The sequence below is a fragment of the Arvicola amphibius genome, chromosome 18 (genome assembly GCF_903992535.2).
Source record: "Arvicola amphibius chromosome 18, mArvAmp1.2, whole genome shotgun sequence".
Taxonomy (NCBI): domain Eukaryota; kingdom Metazoa; phylum Chordata; class Mammalia; order Rodentia; family Cricetidae; genus Arvicola; species Arvicola amphibius.
In genome coordinates, this window is record NC_052064.1 from 5,502,617 (window position 1) to 5,523,295 (window position 20,679).

The 20,679-nt window shown below is 44.3% G+C and overlaps 1 protein-coding gene across 1 annotated transcript in view; it reads right to left on the reverse strand.

Annotated features, from left to right (window-relative positions):
* Window positions 1-20,679, reverse strand: part of Fbxl13 (F-box and leucine rich repeat protein 13) — a 145,018-nt gene that overhangs the window by 98,248 nt on the left and 26,091 nt on the right. The window contains exons 8-9 of the mRNA XM_038315584.2: window positions 4,339-4,434; window positions 1,715-1,844 (exon numbers count right to left, since the gene is read on the reverse strand). Of these exons, the coding sequence (XP_038171512.2) occupies window positions 1,715-1,844; window positions 4,339-4,434 (226 nt within the window). The remainder of the gene's footprint in view (window positions 1-1,714; window positions 1,845-4,338; window positions 4,435-20,679) is intronic.

The window sequence follows — 20,679 nt, forward strand, 5'->3', positions numbered from 1 at the left end:
TAATCCCAGAACTCGATCTCTATCAGCTCAAGACCAGCATGGTCTACAGAGTGAATTCCAAAACATCCAGGACTACACAGAGAAACCCTGTCTCAGAATACTAAATTAAAAATTAAAAAAGAACTAGAGACTGATGCCACCAGAATGAATGAGAAGCAGACATGTAGAAATGGCTTCTGTGGAAATGAGAATAACATTATATTTTTACATGGGCATAGCCATGAAATTTAAGAGTGTGATAACATTGACAGTTTTCTCATTAAAAGTATAAATAAGGGAGCTAAGTATCCGGCCAGACATCTACATATCTGTGTCCTTTTCAACACCTCAAAGGAGGGCCTAAGCAACAGAATTAAAATGAGGGGAAAGAGACAAGACTAGGAATGAACAGACATAGTAATCGCATGTGTGACAGTGTGATATACGTGACTGTGTACCTGGGCACTGGAGAGAACAGACATAGTAATCGCATGTGTGACAGTGTGATATACGTGACTGTATACTTGGGCACTGGAGAGAATGGGAGAAAACCCATGCAAACAGGAAGAGCTTCCCATGTGTCCCAGTAACGTAGTACAACCATTCACAAAGTGATAATTTTCTTCAGTACCAGTAACAACCAAATGAGTCACTTTTCCACTGTGTCTTTATTTATAAAATAATATATAATATAAAGACATACTTGAACTCCTCATGCATTTCCTTCCTGTTTCACCAAACTTGTTCCAGTCCTCCCCTGCAGTGTATTTTGAGTGTTCTATTCCCACCCATGTTATGTTACTCTATGTATATGTCCTTAAAATTGCAGTTGTCTCAAAATAAGAATTAAGGTATATGTATACTATTTTTCACATTGAAATTCTTCATAAAACTTAAGCTCTATACAGGGTATAAATGTGTGTGTGTGTCACTCTGTAACTTGATTTTCCTTCTTACTACTGTCATATGTTCCAAAGTAAGATGTTAAATGTGTGTATGGAATTTTTCCCATTGTCTGGAATCAGTTGACTAAATACTTTTAATATCCATTGTTTCCTCTGGGAATACATATGGTGAGTAAAAAAGAGAATCTCAGAGAACACATGGGTCAAAGACAAAGAGCACAGCGGAAGCACAAAGTGGCCTTGGAAAACTGGAAAGAACCTTAATACCCTCAACAAGAAAGCAAGTAGCTAAAGTATGGCATATCTACTACACAAAGATTATTTTACAGTCAGGGAAAAGAATTTAGTAAATCTATATACAGTGACACAGAAAAATTTTGAAGATAAAGGAAAATGCAAACAGCATGATCTTCTTTATGGTGCAAGATAAACCTGTCCTGAAAACCTTCAGGGCTAAAAGGGTGGGAAAATGGGAACCAGAGGAATGCAATGTCAACCTGCTCGGTTGTGAATCTTACACATGTCAATGTCATCTTAGAAAGACTGACAAAGTAGGGAGCCTTTCCATAAGTGAGCAAGTGGCTGGAGGAGGGGAAAAGGGTGCTGCTAATGCCTAGTGTCAGACGTTGTTAAATGAGAATATATTCTCATAGTTTTAGCAGACACATTGATGATTTATAAGTGGATTCTAGACAAAAGAAGACGGACAAAGGACCACTTCCCAGAGCAAGCAATCCAGCAACACCAAAGTCTCCCCCAGTATTTGACTGGATACATTGGAGCAATTGACTGGATACATTGGAGCAGGCGGCCCAGTGTGAGACACTTACTGACGGCTTTCAGGGTCTTTGTGCGGAAGAAACACCCTCGGAAGTTCAGGCGCAGCACGGTTAGACGCCACTTTTGCAAAGTAGTCACCACACATTTATCGGCAATGTTTTTCGATGTGGAAAAATCAATCTAAAAGGGATAAATAAAAAGTATTAAGAAATAAGATCTTTTTCATACATAACTTTTAAAGCACCAAATACTAGAAGCTCTCCATGGCGTCATTTCCAAACATCCAAAGAGACTAAAGGTTGGAGTTCTCCAATACACAGATCTCACAAAATAAATACTAAACTTGCAAACATACTTCCCAAAGGGTTGGAAAAATGAAACTAAAGTGCACTCAGAGGAAACTTTCGAACACGTGTTTCCAAGCTGGGGATCCAGCACTCTGTCATCGGACCACATACTCCATGTACATACAGCATCAGTGCCTTTGTGAGTTAAGACACACAAAGCCAAAAACAGTGAGACTTCATATATCAAGAAGCTGGGAGAGCTCAGAAAATTTATAGCAGCAAGTATTCTTTAATTCCATATACTTCTGTGATTATCCATCAATCCAGTATTTACCCTGACCCGTGAGAACTTGCAATCACACGCATATATAAAAGAATGAAGAGCAGAGTTTTAACTGTCTTCAATGAGGCTGGAGGAATAATCGGAGAAACTGCATACGGCAAACTGGCACCTAAAGCATCACAGCCCAACTGTGCTACCGCTAACTCGGGTCAGGGTCCAAATCCCTCACCTAGGAATTTCAGGATAAACTATTTTCAAGAACATTACTTGATACCATTCTTTTGATGAGAGTTGTTTCTCAGAACTCGGGATTCCATTTTAAAACCTGGAGAGCAGGGGTTCTGTGCCACCAGTTAGGGGCAGGGCAGGTGGTAGGTGACCGGTTTCCTCATTAATGTTTAGTAATAAGGTGCACACTTGTGGGCAACCACATTACGGTTTGAATTCTAACCCAGGCACTTACTAATATGGGCTATGATTGAACTAACTCATTTTTCTTCCCCAGACTCAGACTGAACAGTGGCCAGGCAGCCAGGCGGCCAGGTACTAGGTACAAAATCTGTTAAACTCTCTTACAGAAGCTGAGGAGCGAGCAAGGTGCCAGCTGCTGTAGACAAGAGTCAGCTCCGTGCCCATACACCCCACCAGGCCACCACCCATCCCCTATGTTTATGTGATAGCTGTTCGGGAAAACTCAAAGAGAAAAGTGAACACAAATGCTCTGGAGGATAAAAAAAATAGTAGCGAGGACAATATTAAAGAGTGACCCTGCATTAGCCTGGCAGCTAATACCAGAGCATTAGATACAGGTGTAGAAAACATGCCCATGGCAGGAAAGAACAAAGCCAGAGTTGAGCGTGTTCTCGGGTTCTCCCTCCTCTTTCTTCTGCGTTCCCCGTCAGTGTTCAAGCGCGGCACGATTGTAAGGGGATCTGTTTATCAGTCAGCCCTGACAACCCGGAGTCCGGTAATGGCCTGTTCCCATCAGTTCTGCACGCCTAAGGAAACGCCTTCTCTGTGTCAGAACTAGCCTTACAGTTAGGAGGTGGCCATTATAGTTCATATGCCCCTTACCCCAGCGATGGAGAGATGGTTTAGCAGTTAACAGCACTTGCTGCTACCCCTGCCCCAGTGATGGAGAGATGGTTTAGCAGTTAACAGCACTTGCTACTCATCCAGAAGAGCTGGGTTCATTCCCAGGACCCACGCAGTGGCTCTCAAACCTCTGTAACTCCAATCACAAAGGATATAATGCCTTCTTCCTGCAGGCTCCAGGCATGCATGTGGTGCACAAACACACACGCAGGCAAAATATCCAGACACATAAAATAATTATAAAACTAATAATAAAGAAAAAATTTTCTTTTCTTTTTTTTTTCCAGACCAGGAATGGATGGGGTGTTAAGATAGGGTTTCATTATGAAGCTCTGGCTGCCCTGAAACTCACAGAGATTTGCCAACCTGCCTCCTGAGTGCTGGCATCAAAGATGTGCACCGTCATGCCCAGCTCAAAGTTTTCTTCCTTAAAAGTTTTCTTTCTCACAGTCAATAGAGTCTGTGCTCATCGGCAGAAATAAGAACACAAATAATGAAACAAAAATGAGCTGCAGGGCTGGAGAGATGGCTCAGAGGTTAAGAGCATTACCTGCTCTTCCAAAGGTCCTGAGTTCAATTCCCAGCAACCACATGATGGCTCACAACCATCTGTAATGAGGTCTGGTGCCCTCTTCTGGCCTGTAGGCATACATGGAAGGAATGCGGTATACACAATAAATAAATAAATATAAAAAAATGAGCTGCAACTTATCGAATAAAATGGGGCTTTGCTTCAATCTGAAAATAATATCCAATGTACATGTCCTGCCACTTAAATTTTAAAGCACAGATGTATCTCTTAAGATAATGTTCTTGTCTATTTTTACCTCTTCCTCCAGGTTTGTGCTGACAAAAGCCACAACAAACCAAAAACACAGACAAGAAGCATTTACGGCTGGTGGTCACAGAGAAGAGAGAGGAGCATGAATAACGCAGCATTCTACAGGGCTTCCCATGAGCCCGTTCCCGTCTGCCTTTGAGAACCACGCCTTCCGGCACGTCTACTTACAGCGTTCCACAGGAAGCCCCTCTGTGTCATTGCCGTCCAGGAACGGTTCACCTGACCGCACATGATCCTATCTCTAAAGCTGAGGCACGAGAAAATCTAAACGTAGAGAAAAGAGACAGATCGTTTTGAGTGGTCTCTGAATTTTGGTGTAGGTCTTCCATTGTGTGTGTTAGTAATGACATCATCATCCATATACCGGAAAAGTAGACATTTAAGGGCTAGAGTTGTATCCCAAGGGAGGAATTTTATCTGAAGTCCGAGAATTCACCAGGTGCTGCCTTTTATCACGTGATGTAATGTCATCCCTTTCTAAAGATGTGCTGAGTGCCACGTGATTTTTGTTCTTTGTTCTTTCTTCTTTTCTTTTGAGACAGTATCTCACTGTGCAGCTCTGCTTAGCCAGGAATTTGTTATGTAAACTAGGCGAGCCTGGAAGTCACACACACACACACACACACACACACACACACACACACCTCTGTCTCTGGCTTTCTCACATTTTAAACACTAGATGATAATAACCTAAGAGTGGAGAGAGTAACTAGTACCCAATTATTCTAAATTCGGTTTCTGTTCAGGAAGGAAGTATACCCATTCATTCACATTAGGCCTTAGCAAAGGGTGCACATGGTGCATTCGCCTCAGTTTAAACAACACAAAGAAGGACAGCCTTTGAATAAGATGCAATGAAAACTCAGGAAGCATTTCAAAGTTGTCAAATGGCATTCTAAATGTTTATATTTATTCTCATAGATAAATGCTGCTCTTGGCCTTAACCAGAGGATCTTATCTTTCTAGCGAACACTGGTAAATGTAGGGGTTCATAGCACCAAGAATAAGTGAGGGCTGATGGCCTATCCCTAATCAATACCGTCGTGCTCTCAGAGAACACTGCAGAAGAGGAGGCAGGAGAGCGGAAGAGCCGGAGGGGAGGATGGGAAGGCCCGTGGAATAGCTCCGTCTGTGTAGACACAGTTCACAGCAGGGGCTAGCACCTGCACTCGGTCTGCACAGAAATGGGCCTGTCACCAGGGAGGCGTAGACAGAGTGGTTCAGGGCTCTCCCTGTCACTGCTGAAGTATTCACCACTGATGTACTCAGGGACGGGGGGGGGGGGGGGGGGGTGGTCATCGTCTTGAGCTGTGTGCCCACGCACGACCCCATCAGGATCCAGTAATAGTTTCAGACCAGTGCTCACTTGATGTGGGACCACTTGATGTGGGAGTCCCCTCTGTGTGCTGTGACTACCATTAATGAATAAAGAAACTGCCTTGGCCTGTTGATAGGGCGGAACTTAGGTAGGTGGGAAGGACTGGACTGAATGCTGGGAGGAAGAAAGGCACAGTCAGAGATGCCATGGATCCCCCGCCAGAGAGAGACGTGCTGAAACTTTGCTGGTAGGCCACAACCACGTGGTGATACACAGATGAATAGAAATGGGTTAAATTAAGATTAAGAGCTAGCCAATAAGAAGCTAGAGCTAATGGGCCAAGCAATGATTTAATTAATACAGTTTCTGTGTGATTATTTCAGTTCTGGGCAGCCAGGATGAACAAACGGTTCCTTGCAACACTCACTCAGATGGCGATGGTTAATCTAAATCATGAATCTGGGGAAAGGGATTGGTAGAGATTGCGAGGGTGGAAGGGGGGTCAGGAGGAGTGAGAGTAGGTGAGAAAGTACCAGAACACATCACATAGATGTATGGCACTTCAAGGAACATAATTTCATTCTTATTATTAAGCCATGCATTTCTTCTTAAAAAGAGCAATTAGTCAAATGGCAGGAAAACATATATTTTCCAAATAGGAAATTAAAAAATATTGAACTCAATTTTCAATAAGCCAGGAAGGAAAAAAGAAGTCTGTAAAAATATGACTACATGTAAAATGAACCCAAGAATATCAATAGTCATATGTGGTTTTTTCTCCTTTTTCTTTTATATCTCAAGTCATATGTAGCCCAAGCTGGCACCTCCTGATCTTCCTATCTCTGCCTCCCCAGTGCCAGGATCACAGGCAGGCTGATGTCACCACACCCAGCATTACAGGCATGCTGGTGTCACCATACCTGGTAGAAGTCACAATCGATTTTTTAAAATTCACTAGTTAGTGGACAAAAGTCACAGCTAATAATGTTTTTGCCCTGACACTTTCCCTGGGTATTAACATAAATTACCAATTCTCCTTTCATTTTTATTCCTTTTGTTTAATAGTATAATTTACACAAATCTTAAAATCTTATGAAGAGGATTACTATAAATAATAAAAATAATTCAAACGCTACACTAAAGATGTCCAACAACAGTAAATGGGTGAGCGTCCAGTGACATGGCCACAGAGAATTAGAGAGGATCCGTCTAAGCCATGATGGTGGGGGCTCTTCAATGTCTGGTGGATGAGCCTGAGAAAATAAACCTTCCCAGCATCTCTCCGGGCTTCTGAAAAAGGCCCTGATGGGCAAAGATGTAGGTATCCAAAGGTAATAGTGACAGTTCAGTCTGCACTTCTAGAGTATCCCACTGTCAGCAGATTCTCACAGTTAGATCTGCAGCCATGCGTCTGGGTGACCGTGTGGCCCAAAAGGCCAATAAACTGAATCTGTGCCACACAGCCATAATCTTGCTACTTGCAGAGGCAGGAGGATTATGAGGTTCAGGGCTTGGGATGCATACTGAGACACTTCTCTTTCAATAAAAAATTAAATGAAGAAAGAAATAAACCTCCTCTTTTCTCCCACAAAAGCCACGTGGTTACCCTGGAGGAAGAGCCCCAGAGCCGTAGCCATAAAGCTAGGTCATGAAAGTCTGAGATCTGAGGGTTCACCTGGCCCTCAGAGAGGTGTATCACAAGAAATCCAGACTCTCTCTTTCATTTATAAGGGTCCTGAAATTTCAAGGTAAATGCCCCCATCTCGAGACACTTAATCACATCTGAAAAAGATTATTTTGCCACATAAGGTGGCACATTCAAAGATTCTTGAGTCTGGGAAGGGGACATGTTTGGGAGGTTCTGCCTGTTGTCCTGTGTAATAACAAATACTAAATTTAAGAGAACAGGGAAGAAAATGCAATTTGGGAGACTTGAATTCTATGTTATACTTTATTGACTAAATCTGGTAGTGAGTGTATTGATGTTCATTATTTCTTTGCACATCTGAAATAGTTTATGACCTCACTTTTGAATAAAATACACAGGAATAAACTCAAGTAAGGAGATGCAAGGGTGGTTGGTACACTGAAGAGGATGAATCCCAGGAACTGAGGACCATCGAACAAATAGGTCAATAGTCCATGTCTGTGGAAGACACAATAATAATATAAAAGTAATTACATCAAGTTTTTACAACTTCCCATGATATAAACACTAAATACATGCAATTCTAGAGACCTGGACAAGACAACCTCACCAAGTATCCAAGGAACAGACATTACGAACAGTAACAATACCAAGATGCCAATTCTATCTGAAGTCTATAGATTCAATGAATTCTGTCAAATTTCCAGAGGCTCCTTCTACAGAAATGGAATCCAGTCCTCAATTCACATGGAATTGCAAGAAGTCTCAAACAGCCAAAGCAACTTTTAACTGACTTCAAAGCTGCAACAATCAGACTCTGAATAGGACATGCAGACCAACGAGTTGGAATGGGGAGTTCAGAAATGCATTTACATAAACGCTAATGTATATTCAACAGGAAGTCAAACCATTCAGCGGAGGAAGGATGCTTTCTCAGTAAACGGTGCAGAGACAATTGGGCTCCCAGATATAGAAGAATGGACATAGGACCCTTCTATGCCTCGCTCCATATAAAAAATTCTTTACCCAAAATGAGTCAATGACCTAAATATAAGAACTAAAACTAAAAATTTCCTGGGAAAAAACATAAAGGTAAATCTAATGATATCAAAACCACAAACAACACAGAAAACACAAAGGTAAATCTAATGATATCAAAACCACAAACAACACAGAAAACACAAAGGTAAATCTAATGATATCAAAACCACAAACAACACAGAAAAAGATAACCCAGATTTCATCAAAATGTAAAACTTCCACACATTAAAGAACCCTGCAGGGGCTGGAGAGATGGCTCAGAGGTTAAGAGCATTGCCTGATCTTCCAAAGGTCCTGAGTTCAATTCCCAGCAACCACATGGTGGCTCACAACCATCTGTAATGGGGTCTGGTGCCCTCTTCTGGCCTTCTGGCAGACACACAGACAGAATATTGTATACATAATAAATAAATAAATATTAAAAAAAAGAACCCTGCACAAGGGTGAATGGTCACCTTCTGTATTGTCCCGTGTCACTTGGGAGACAGATGGGCTTGTACACGTCTACATACATGTGTATGAGCATGCTCGTGCCCATGAAGCCACAGTTGACATTAAGATGTCTTTCTCAACTTTCTCTACATTGATTTATTTCCTTCCTTAGTTATTTATGACAGCCTTTCAACGACCTTGGAGACCGACAGTTTTGCTAGATTGGCCAGTCAGTGAGTCCCCAGGATCTGCCTTCATGCCTGCGCCCCCAAGTACTTTAGCCACTGAGATTCCTCCCCAGCCTCATTACCATATGATTTTCATTAGTAAACTTACCCATATTTTAGGATTACATCATTCTCAAAAATAAATTCTAATTGGGTATTAATTATGGCAACAACAACAACACAGCCATGTCTAAACGGATCTTACCACCATGCAGATGGTCAAGTCTTGCATAACTGATTTGGACTGTCACCTAAAACCTATACTTGGCCTTGTTGTTTACACAGTAAAGAAGCTATTCCGATAGAATTGCTTAATGCCTTTCCCAATATGTGTGCCTTTGACACTTTTCCCGGTGTGTAAGGAGTTACTCATTTATCACTCACCTCTTGGGTGCCTATTTCACAGCGTCATACCTCATTAATTCCATATGAGGTTGCCCAAAGATATTTGAAAAAGGGGGGGCTCCATATTTCAGTGTGGAATAAGCATTTCAGACCTACACTTTACCACTCTCTCCTAAGGAATGTTACATAACATATAAGGAATTTTCAAATGTTCATACGCAATAACCCTTGGAAACACTAGAAATTAATTCCACATGCGACACTGGCTGTTGCCAAGGTAGCTCCCGGGAAGTGTGATGGGGGTGAGGCACTCGACTTTCCAACTCATTCCACAGATAAGCGCCAGTTGGGTTATTACTTTATGTAAACCAGAAAAGTGACCGGGCAAGGCACAGAGAGAAAGGGGCGGTTACAGAAAACTGTACACCCCTGAATCCAGTCTATGAGACAGGAGGCTATCAACCCTGTTGGCATCTCAAAGCTCACTCTGTGCCTGAGGAGTAGGGAGAGTGGGGGCGGCTCTCAGGAGATAGAAGCCGGCGCCCCGGGAGACGGAAGGGGACCAGGCGCTGTATGGTCCTAAGGAAAGCTACAGAGGCAGCCGCGAGAGTCAACCGAAGGTCTGAGACCCTTTGAGCCTGCGGTCCTCGCCTCCCCATCGAGACTTACGTGGAGAGGAGTGAGGCTCCCAGAGGACAACTCCAGGATGGGCAGTGTGTAGGATGCGGGCAGCACGCGGAAGCACCGGAAGTACACAGAAGCACCGGAAATACACCAGACAACTGACCTCAAGTGGCACATCCAGGGTCGGAGGTCAGCTTTCTGTAGAGAGAGCCCTCTGAGTCGGGAGTGGAAAGAATGTGCGGTGCTCCTGAGGACTAATTCTTTCTCCCACACTCTGGACTAGCTTGGTATGGGGTAAGAGCACACGTGTTCCACACGGGACCAGCAAGAAGAGCGTGTTCCACACGGGACCAGCAAGAAGAGCTGGGGGAAGCTGAGCGGAGGCCCCATGCGCTGACTGACACTGCAGGACTAGAAGGAAGTCAGGACAGATGGCCTCCCTGGCAGTGCCCAGCACAGCCTGTGAGAAGTATTGCTAGTATTGCTAGTGAACACAGTGACAAACAAATCCAGACGCAGCCGGCGTTGCGGATGGTAAAACAGCGTAAATCTTCAAAATCAGGCGTAATTCAGCCATCTCGGAATTAAAGGACTTCTGTTGGGCACTGGCAAACGACAATAGCAATGTCTCCTTGGTGTAGCGCTGTCTGCCATAGTTTGCTTTCCCTTGCTGTCGCACCACGACCAAAGAAAACAGCCTTTAGGGGAGTTTACGTGACTTTCTCATCCTGTCACAGGCTGAGGGAAGCCAAGGCCGAGACCATGGGGGATTCTGCTAACTGACTTGCACCCCATAGTTTGCTCAGTCCGCTTTCTTGTACCCCGCAAACTTGCCTACAGACAGTCCCTCCATAAACATTCCTTCTTCCCAGATGAATTTAGCTTGTGCCCAGGCGACAAACTAACCAGCATGGTATACAAATGTGCACCGGCCAAGTCATTCTACACGAACCAGACATTCAGACTACTCAAGTCAAACTGATGAAAGGCTTCCCATCTATTTCCTAAGTCATAAAATATGACAAGAAGAGATGTAAAAAGAAAACATCCTGTGGAAGGCTTGTTTCCCTTTAGCCAGTCAGGAAGTTCCTTCTGACAACTGGATCCAGTCACTGACTAAGTCAGTGGCCTATGAGTGACTTCTGTCAGCAAGAAACTCAAAGGGAAAATGTTATGCCCAGATCCACGAAGTCCCCCAAAAGCCAACAAGGAGACTGAGTTCCGTATGTAAAAGCAAAGAGCCTTTATTTTATACAAGTTTGCAAACTCGGTCTCTCTGCGTGTCCAACGTATTGGAATAATCGGAGAGCCCCGAGCTCAGTTAGAGTTGGGTTTCTATAGTAGTAAAGGTGGGGGTGAAGGATTTCTAAGGTTCAGGACCCCTGACTGGCTGACATTTGTCTAGGGGTGTCCTGGTGAGTTTACTGGCAGGTGATCCTACCTACAGTGGTTGGAACATTAGGCATTTCCTTTGGATGGTCTGTTCTTGGGTGGTGCTCAGGTAATCTCAGCTTGTGGTCCTTCCTGCAACCAGGTGTTGCTTCAGGGTAAACTACTGAGCCTCAGGCCTCCATTAAACTCATTGATGGCTGAGTCCTTTCTGGCAGGTGATAATGGTTGGAAGTAAAGAACTTCCTTTGGGTGATCTGCTCCTCTTTAGCTTATCACGCTGACTCCTGCAGAAAAACTATTTTTTTGGTTGAAAGAAAGTAAAATGTAACAAAACATTAAAATGTCAGGCTACACCTTTGGAGGCAGTGAGGTGCTCAGCAGGTGAAGGCCCGGGCTGCCAAGCCTGACCACCTGGATCCAACCCCAAGCCCCAGATGGTGGGAGGAAAGAAACAGCTACCATAAGTTGTCCTGTGGCCTCCACACGCTGAGGTACACGCCCCTCCTCCACCACATGAAATACATGGAGATTATTTTTTTAATGAAAGAAAACCAAAGGAAAGGTCACCAAGCTTCGTCCATCCTTTATGCCGGTTCCTGGACCCCACCCAGGCCAGGAAAGCAGTTTCTGGACCTAGATTGCTCTGCCCGCAGCACTAGAAAGCAACGTCAGTTGTTTGGCCTAAGAGGTCGGGCTAAGGTGCCTAATTCGCAAACATTTGGGAAAGAATACTTGAGATAATATGTAAACATCTACTCAAGGCCCGAGGACTGAGTAAGAAGGATAGAGAACCACAGGGAGCACATAAAAGAACCTTCAGAGAGGCAATGGGGACTTACTAGCCCTGACGTGGTTAAGAGACCAAAGTCAAGAGGAAGTATTGTCACTGGCAGTAGGAAAAAAAGGGGGGGTCATCACGTCAAATCCCAGAAAAGGCACTAGAGCTACAGAATGATCGGGAAGTCAGCGGGGAGCCTGGTTCCACAGCCTCAGCGGGGCTCTGGAGACTGGTACTGAGACGTGGCACAAATCACGTCACACCTGGAATGGTTGTTCTAGCTGTGGGCAATAAGGAGTGTGAAGCACTGCTTGGGAGAGAAATGGAGGTTAGCGATGGAACTGGAGGATAGATGAGAACATTGTAGGAAAGAAGAAAACCAAAGCAAAGAGGATGAGGGCTGACATGTAACATGGTATGCATTCATTTGTCCACAGAGCAGCCCAAGAACACAGTGGGCTCTTCACGGGAATCAGAGCCCAGGGACTTGCTAGTCTCAGCTCAGCGTACTCTCTGTTCAGAACTGAATTTTGCAAGCAGCATGATTATGCAGTCCTCCACAACAAAGCAAACAGAACTGATACAACTCAAGTGGTCTAGGTATCTCCCCACTGAGAGAGTGTGCTTCCCATGCAAGAGGATTAACTTGAACCTTGATATCCAAGAGACACCTAAGGATGCTGCTTCCCTCACTGATTCTGACTCTGTGTTGAGTAATAAATCATATGGCTGCATGTAGTCATGTGTAGTTTCCTCTCACAATAGGACCAGGACAAGGGGAGAGTCCAGTTGTAAGTGCATACATGATCCAGGTAAGCTATTACCTAGAGATCATCTCCCTTGCCATTCAGAAGGTCTGGTCAGCTCAGAATGGGGATAAACATGGCCCAGTCAACATTATGAGGAACCAACACATTTTCTAAGTTCTTAAAATGATGCAGCTGAGAGAGTGTCAGGGAGGGAGATAGAGGAATGAGACCAGACACTACTGCAGAACAATTGAATGAACCGAGAACCAGTAAGTAAAAGAAACTAGAAAAGCAGATAGTAACCATGCTTGAATCCCACAGATGCAGCAGAAAGAACCAGGGGCAAAACATAGTGGGGAAGCATTTGCTTTGCTTTGATCTAAGAACAACTTTCTAATTATCTAATCCTCCCCAGATTGGAAAGGAATGTTTCGTCAGCAGACTCCACGGCACAGAGAACACCAGAGCAGAGCTGGACAAACGTTACTTCATTCCTTAGCCTCCTTCCTCCATCTGGAAACGGTCCGGCAACCCCGTGCATCTCTCTCTCCGCCCCAACTCCTCTCAAAAGGAGCAAACCTGCTTAGAGTTCAGGGGACAGAACCAGGACACCAGCCCAGGTCCTGCTGCTGCTGCTCTAGTCTGAGTGCAGGATGAACACGTCTGGTCTGCTCTGGGGGACTCAGCTGTGCCGTGACTAAGGGCTGAAATGTTTCTGATGTGGGAACGTAGGACTAACGTCCCAGTCTGGGCCACTGGGCCCGCACCACCACCTCTTATCAACTGGATCTGCTCGTCTTCCAGCTTTCTACTCACACTTGGTTCCAAACTCAGATGCAGAGGGCTCTATGCCACTCTCTAAAGAGCGTCGGTAAAGATACCATCCTGGCAGAGAAACTGCGCATCTCAAGTTGTTCTTTATGTAGGATTCTGTGGCCTTATAAATTCTCAGCTGTTTCTGGGACTTTCTAACTAAACTCCTCATTGTCGTTTAAAATTCAACGATTCTAAAATTATGTTCCTCTATTCCCCAAACCAGCTTACTTATCAAATACTGCTGTGCATCAGAGGTATCACAAACCTCACATACTTAAAATTCCAAATGCTAGGAGCTGGAAATCAGTCTCATCGTTCAGTGTTGAAAAAGTCTCACTGTGGCTACTATGAGAATACAGAGAAAAGGGCCAAGGTCAGCATCTAGGGGCACAGTCAGACAGACAGACAGTCAGACAGACAGCTGATGTGAGGGGATACAGGGAGCGAGAAATATCGTGAAGACAGAGAAGCAATTTCCAGAGAACAGAACTAGAAGTTTTCACGGCAAAACAATTAAAAAAAAAAAACATTTCAAGAAAGGGGCATAATCACAGATGAATGGAAAGCGGTGAGCATCTAAGCATTGTGCTTTCGCAGCAATTACAGCTCTGCCTCAAAGCCCAGCAGCACAGACGTGGATGGGGCGGACGTATACCAAGAATTACCTCTGGAACTCTGGGCATACCGACTGAGGGAGAGAAGATCAAGGGAAGAGCCTTTCTGGAAGAAATCACATCAGAGTTATGTCTGAGCAGGACTAGGCCTGGTGAGGAAGGAGCAGAATCGGAGTCCTACATGGAGAAGTTACATTGGGGAAAGCCAGAATCCAAGACTGTATCTTGTGCTTGGATAACTAGGTAACACAGTAGGATAAGAGCCAAGGGTTCCAGCAGGGAAGGAAGGAGAATGGAGCTTAGGGGCATAAGGGGTGGAAACAGGACAAGCTTCCTCTGACAAGGAGAGCAGGAGATGCTTATTTATTGTTCTGTTTATTTCTCTTAGGGGGTGCACTGTGAAGCTCACAGGACGACTTGCAGGGAACAGTCCTCCTGTTCCTGTTCCTCCTGGGTCCTCTGAGGTCTAACTCAGGCAGCCAGGCTCGGAGGCAAGGGCCTTTGTCCACTCTCAGCCAGGGTAGGGATGGCAACAATGTGGCATCTGAAGAACCGTGGTGGGCAAATGAAAAAGGGAGATGCTGGAAGACCAAGGAAAGGGTCTCAATAACTCCAGTGAGTGAGAGAGGATGAAGAGGAAGAAGAAAGTGAGATGAAAAGAGAAGACTGTGCAACAGGGAACCCGGGGAGAAGCGGAAGACTGTTAACCAGGTACTTCCTGGAGCAGCGGAGCAGACAATGGCGCCACTGTCTACAAACAGGACGCGCTAGAGCGAGCACTGAATGGGATACAGGAGAAAGGAAATGACGCGTTCTATTTCAGAAACCACGAGGTGGCTTGTGCCACGGGAAACCCCCCCCACCCCCCGCCCCGGGGAGATCTCTTCAAAGCAGTCTTCGAGGGAGCCTGTGGGAGGTGGTGTCAAGAAGTATGACAACACACAAGCCTGAGAAATGCCTTTTTAGGAAAGGAGTCAGCTGAACACATATATAAAGCTGAAGGAAAAATTCATGGAGAGAAATGGAAGCCCGTGAACGAAGGAAGGCGTGGGAAGTGGTGTTGGCAAACCAGAGGATTACCTTCCGGACATAAAGAAAGCCTGGACTTGGGGGTTCATCGATAAGTCACGTCAGCATGGATCACAAGGCAGCGAAGACAGTGGTTGGAGTGCTGACGTGAACTTGTTTGCATCACGTTTAAATGTAACGCTGTACAGTCTGGAAAGAAAGGCGTGTAGCAAGGCTTTGGGAAGCCAGTCGTGCCTGTAACATTAGTAGAGAAGCTGGTCCCTTCCTGACACTTCCTTCCTGGGCAGGCCACGCTCCGCTCGCCCTAAGGCTTCCCTGTCAAGGCCCCGACTGCCTCACTCGCTCTTCTACTTCCCATGCCATCTGGCCCGGGATTCTCTTCATTTCCCACTCAAGTCCTTCCCTTTTTGTTCCCACTCCATCGCTCTCGTGTTGGTTCTTAAAGAAACGCACTGCCTGCAAGCTTCATCCACTTCCTCTCTCCTTGGCAGGTGACACGGTCTACACAGACTGCCAGAATCATGAGTTCCAGGTTTGGCAAGAGACCCAGCCTCAATAAATAGTGATCAAGGAAGACACCCAATGTCAACTTCAACAAGTTGCAGCATTCAAGAAAGCCAGACCCTGTACTTCATACGGGAAGCCCAGTAAAGCTAACCCTGCTGGCCCTTCCCCTCACCAGCTGCAGCACTCAGGAGAGTGGCTTCTTCACCTCATGGGGCAGCACAGCAGAGCTGCCCCTGGTGGTGCCGGTGCTGTATAAGGGAGAGCCGACCCTGAGAGCGACCCTGAGAGTGTGAAGGCAAGAGAACTGGCCTCACCCCTTGGCCATTGCTGCAAGAATAAATAAAAAGAAAGTTTAATTATTTTTTTAAAATATGACACTGGAGTTTAAAGAGCTTATGATGATGGAAGAAACAGACAAGAAACAAGGATATCTAAAAGAATTAGAAACTGTTCATAATGGTAACTGTTAGGTCTCAAACCTTGAACAAAGACTAAGGTGCTTAACTAACACATCAAAGCTGGCGCTGGCCACCAGGTTCTCCCAGTATCCCTCAGTCCTTACCTGTTAAAGGGTCTTCCTGGTTGGCATACACCACCTTTTACCCCAAACTTCTCCAAACCAGGGGCTGGCTGCCCTTCCCTATATAACCTAGTTATTTGGGGTACACTGGTCCTTTTAGCTATTTTGCCCTTTGCCCTCTAGGCCTGTCTCTTGGTCCGTGGCTCCTTTCTTGTTTTCCCACCCCCATATCCTCCCATGGCCCAGCTCAGTCTGACCATCTCCACCCAGCGGCTCCCTCTGCGGGGTAGTTTTCAGCTCTCCTGTGATCATCGCTGTTGCAAGCCTGGTTCCTGAGGAAACGAGCGGAGCTGAACTCACGAAAGCTGTAGATTAAAATCAAGTGTAAAAACTCTTAACTTGCTAGCATCCTGAGGCTGAGGCAATGGGAACGCGCTCCAGGGTAGGGCAACTCCTACCAAAAGAAACTGCCCTGAAAGCAATTCTGAAGTGCTTTGTGTCACCCACGTTTTCAGCCACACCACAGACTGAGCCAACGAGCACATCGTTCCTTGATCGCGCAGCAGTCTGGAATAGCCTCACCGGTCTGAAGCTCGTTCGGGACAGAAGCCACACAACTTTCAGTCAAGGTCTGCTTGGTTCGTTAAGGTCAGACTGACCCATAGGGTTATCAAAACATGGATTTGAGAAGTCATTGAACATACTCTTCGATTTTACAGTTCCAAGTAACTGAGCCCAACAGGCCTGGACCATCTGGTTCTCCCCCAGTCTGACCATGCTTTAATAGCTATTCAGGTTTTAGGGGTTTTTCCCCAAGTGAGATGAGTCAGCGGTGCTATAAAATCTGAAGGTGATTTCATAGCTGTTTTTGCAAGTCTACAAACTTTGTATCTTTTACAAACAAAGAACCACAGTTAGTTACATCCTAACGCAAGGCTTCCACCGCTAGCTAATCGAACAACTGTTACTTAGATATGTTATTCAGACTTTAAAGTCGTCAACTTAAGGCTTCCCACTGTGTTGTGTACCCAACGCTTGCACTACCATCGAAAATTGTCTTTGCCAACCCTCCCGTCAGCTCTGAGTTTGGCTGGCAGTTTGTCTGATCGTACGTGAACACAACCAGCCGTTAAGGAAGCAGCATTCCTTAGTGAGCAAAAAATGATACCGAAGAAATGATCGCTAAATGGTAACCTGACTTGTTTTGAGTTGGTGGAGCCAGACCTAGAAACTGCATAGTTTCAAAAGTCCAACCAGTGTGAAGAACAGGTGAGTAACCTGATGCCATCTGAGCTGCAACATTTCCTGCCCTGTTCCCCAGGACCCATCCTTCAGCCCCCTACCCCATCACCAGCATCCCTGTTGGGTCCTGCCCCTGCCTGCAGGGGAAGTCCACGGCTCTGGTGCAAGCCACACCAGTCTGAGAGGGTGAGTGACCCGCTTGCCAGCCGGACTGTTCCACTTCCTGGATCCTGTTCCTCCAAGACCCACTGCCCTTCCCAAGTCCTTCCACCTCACCATCCTCCCTGAGGACAGCCTTTCCTGCCAACTCTGGCAGACTTCCAGGGCTCGGGTACAGTCCACACCAGTCTAAAACACAGCACCACCTCGGGACCACTGCTGGGCCACTGCTGGGCCCAGATGTCCAACTCTGGTGGAATCCACACTGCTCAGTGCAGGCCACGCCAGTCAGTCTTAGGAGGGACTTCTGCAGCTCACATACAGACCATGCCAGTCTGAGCAGGGACTTCTGCAGCTCACATACAGACCACGCCAGCTGGAACCACAGGGGCAGACCACAGCAGTCAGAGAGACACCCCACATCTGTTAGCAGAAGAGAGCCCCTCTACCAGCTGCAGGAAAGGCCAAGCTAACCACCAGAAGGCCAGCTCCAAACTTGGACAGAGACTCCCTATTAGACCAGGGGTCACTAGAAATCCAGACCACAAAGAATACCAAAAAGGAAACAGAAACCAAGAATAAATTACCCATCAAATAAAGACAAACTCAGAAGTCAGCACCTAGATCTATAATCACCCCAAACCTAAACTCCAGAGAAAGAACACAATCAAGAACAGCCAGGGTAATACGTCACCACCAGAGCCCAGCTATCCTATGACAGCAAGCCCTGAATATTCCAAGGCAGCTGAAGAACAAGAAAATGACTTAAAAACAACTTTATGAAGGTGATAAATGAAAAAATAAAATTCCTTACAAACTGAGAAAAAGACAAAGAAAAATTAGGTGAAATCAATAAATCCCTAAAAGAATGCCAAGAAAGCTAAAACAAACAAACAAACAGATAAAGGAACTGCTCAAGACCTGAAAATGGAAATAAAAGCAATGAAGAAAACACACAAATGGAAGGAATCCTGAAAATGGAAAATCTGGGTAAGCAAACAGGAACCACAGATGTAAGCATCACCAACAGAATACAAGAGATGGAAGAGAGAATCTCAGGCATTGAAAACACAATAAAGGAAATAGATTAATCAGTCAAAGAAAATGTTAAATCCAATAAATTCCTAACACAAAACATCCAAGAAATCTGAGACATTATATAAAGACCAAACCTAAGAATAATAGGAATAGAAGAAAGAGAAGAAGCCCAGCTCAAAAACCTGAAGAATATTTTAACAAAATCATAGAAGAAAATTTCCCCAGCCTAGAAAGGACATGCCTATAAAAGTACCAGAAGCTTATAGTACACCAAATGGACTGAGAAAAGAAAGTCCCCTCTCTACATAATAATCAAAACACTAAGCATACAGAACAAAGAAAGAATATTAGAAGCAGCAAGGGAAAAAGACCAAGTAACATATAAAGGCAGACCTATTAGAATCGCACCCGACTTCTCAACAGATACTCTAAATTCCAGAATGGCCCGGACTGATGTCTTGCAGACTCTAAGAGACCTTAGATGCTGGCCCAGAATACTATACCCAGTGAAACTTTCAACACCATAGATGGAGAAAATAAGATATTTCATCACAAAGTCAAATTTAAACAACATCTATTCACAAATCCAGCCCTACAGAAGGTACTAAAAGAAAACCCCCCAAAAGTTAACTATACCCACAAAAATGCAGGCAATAGATAATCTCAGAGCAGCAAAACCCTAAGAAAGGAAACACACACACACACACACACACACTATCACTATCACTATCAAAAAATAACAGGACTCAATAGTCATTAATGTCCCTCAGTACCAATGAACTCTATTCACCAATAAAACGACACAGTCTAACAGAATAGGTATGATCCGTCATATAAGAAACACACCTCACCATCAAAGACATTACTTCAGAGAAAGGGTTGGAAAAAGATTTTCCAATCAAATGGACCTAAGAAGCAAGCTTGTGTAGTTATCCTAATATCTAGCAAAACAGACTTCTAACCAAAATTAGTCAAAAAGAGATGGAGAAGGACATTTCATACTCATCAAAAGAAATATCCACCAAGATGATGTCTCAATTATTAACATCTATTCCCCAAACGTACAGGTACCCACATTCGTAAAAGAAACATTACTAAAGTTTAAGTCACACATTGAACCCCACACATTAATAGTGGGAGACTTTAACACCAAATTCTCACCAATAGACAGGTCTGCTAGACAGAAAATCAACAGAGAAACAAGAGAACTAATGGATGTTAAGACTCAAATGGTTTTAAGAGACATCTACAGAACATTTCAGGAAAGAAAAAGAATATACCTTCTTCTCAGCACCTCATGGAACCGTCTCTAAAATTGACCTTATATTCAGCCAGAAAGCAAGTCTCATCAGATACAAAAAAAATTGAAATAATCCCTTGTTATCAGACCACCATGGATTAAAGCTGTATTTCAAGAACAGAAAGCTTACAAACTCAGGAAAAGTGAACAACTCTCTACCGAGTTACTGTTGGGTCAAGAAAGCAGTAAAAAACTTAAAGACGTCCTAGAATTTAATGAAAATGAACACACAACGTACCCTAACCTATGGGACACAATGAAAACAGTGCTAAGAGGAAAATTCATAGCACTAAATGCCTTCATGAAAAATTTGGAGAGATCTCACACTAGCGACTTAACAGCACCCCTGAAGCTCTAGAACAAAAAGAAGCAGACCTAAGAGGAGTAGATGGCAAGAAATAATCAAACTGGGGGTAGAAATCAATAAAATAGAAACAAAAAGAACAATACAAAGAATCAATGAAACGAAGAGTTGGTTCTTCGAGAAATAAAATAAACAACCCCTTATTCAAACTAACTGAAAGGCAGAGAGAGAATATCCAAATTAACAAAATCAGGAACAAAAGGGACATAACAACAAACTCCAAAAAAATCCAGAGAATCATTAGGTCATACTTCAAAAATCTGTACTCCATAAAATTGGAAAATCTAAAAGAAATGGACAAATTTCTTAATAGATACCACTTATCAGAGTTAAATCAAGGCCAGATAAGCAATTTAAATAGGCCTA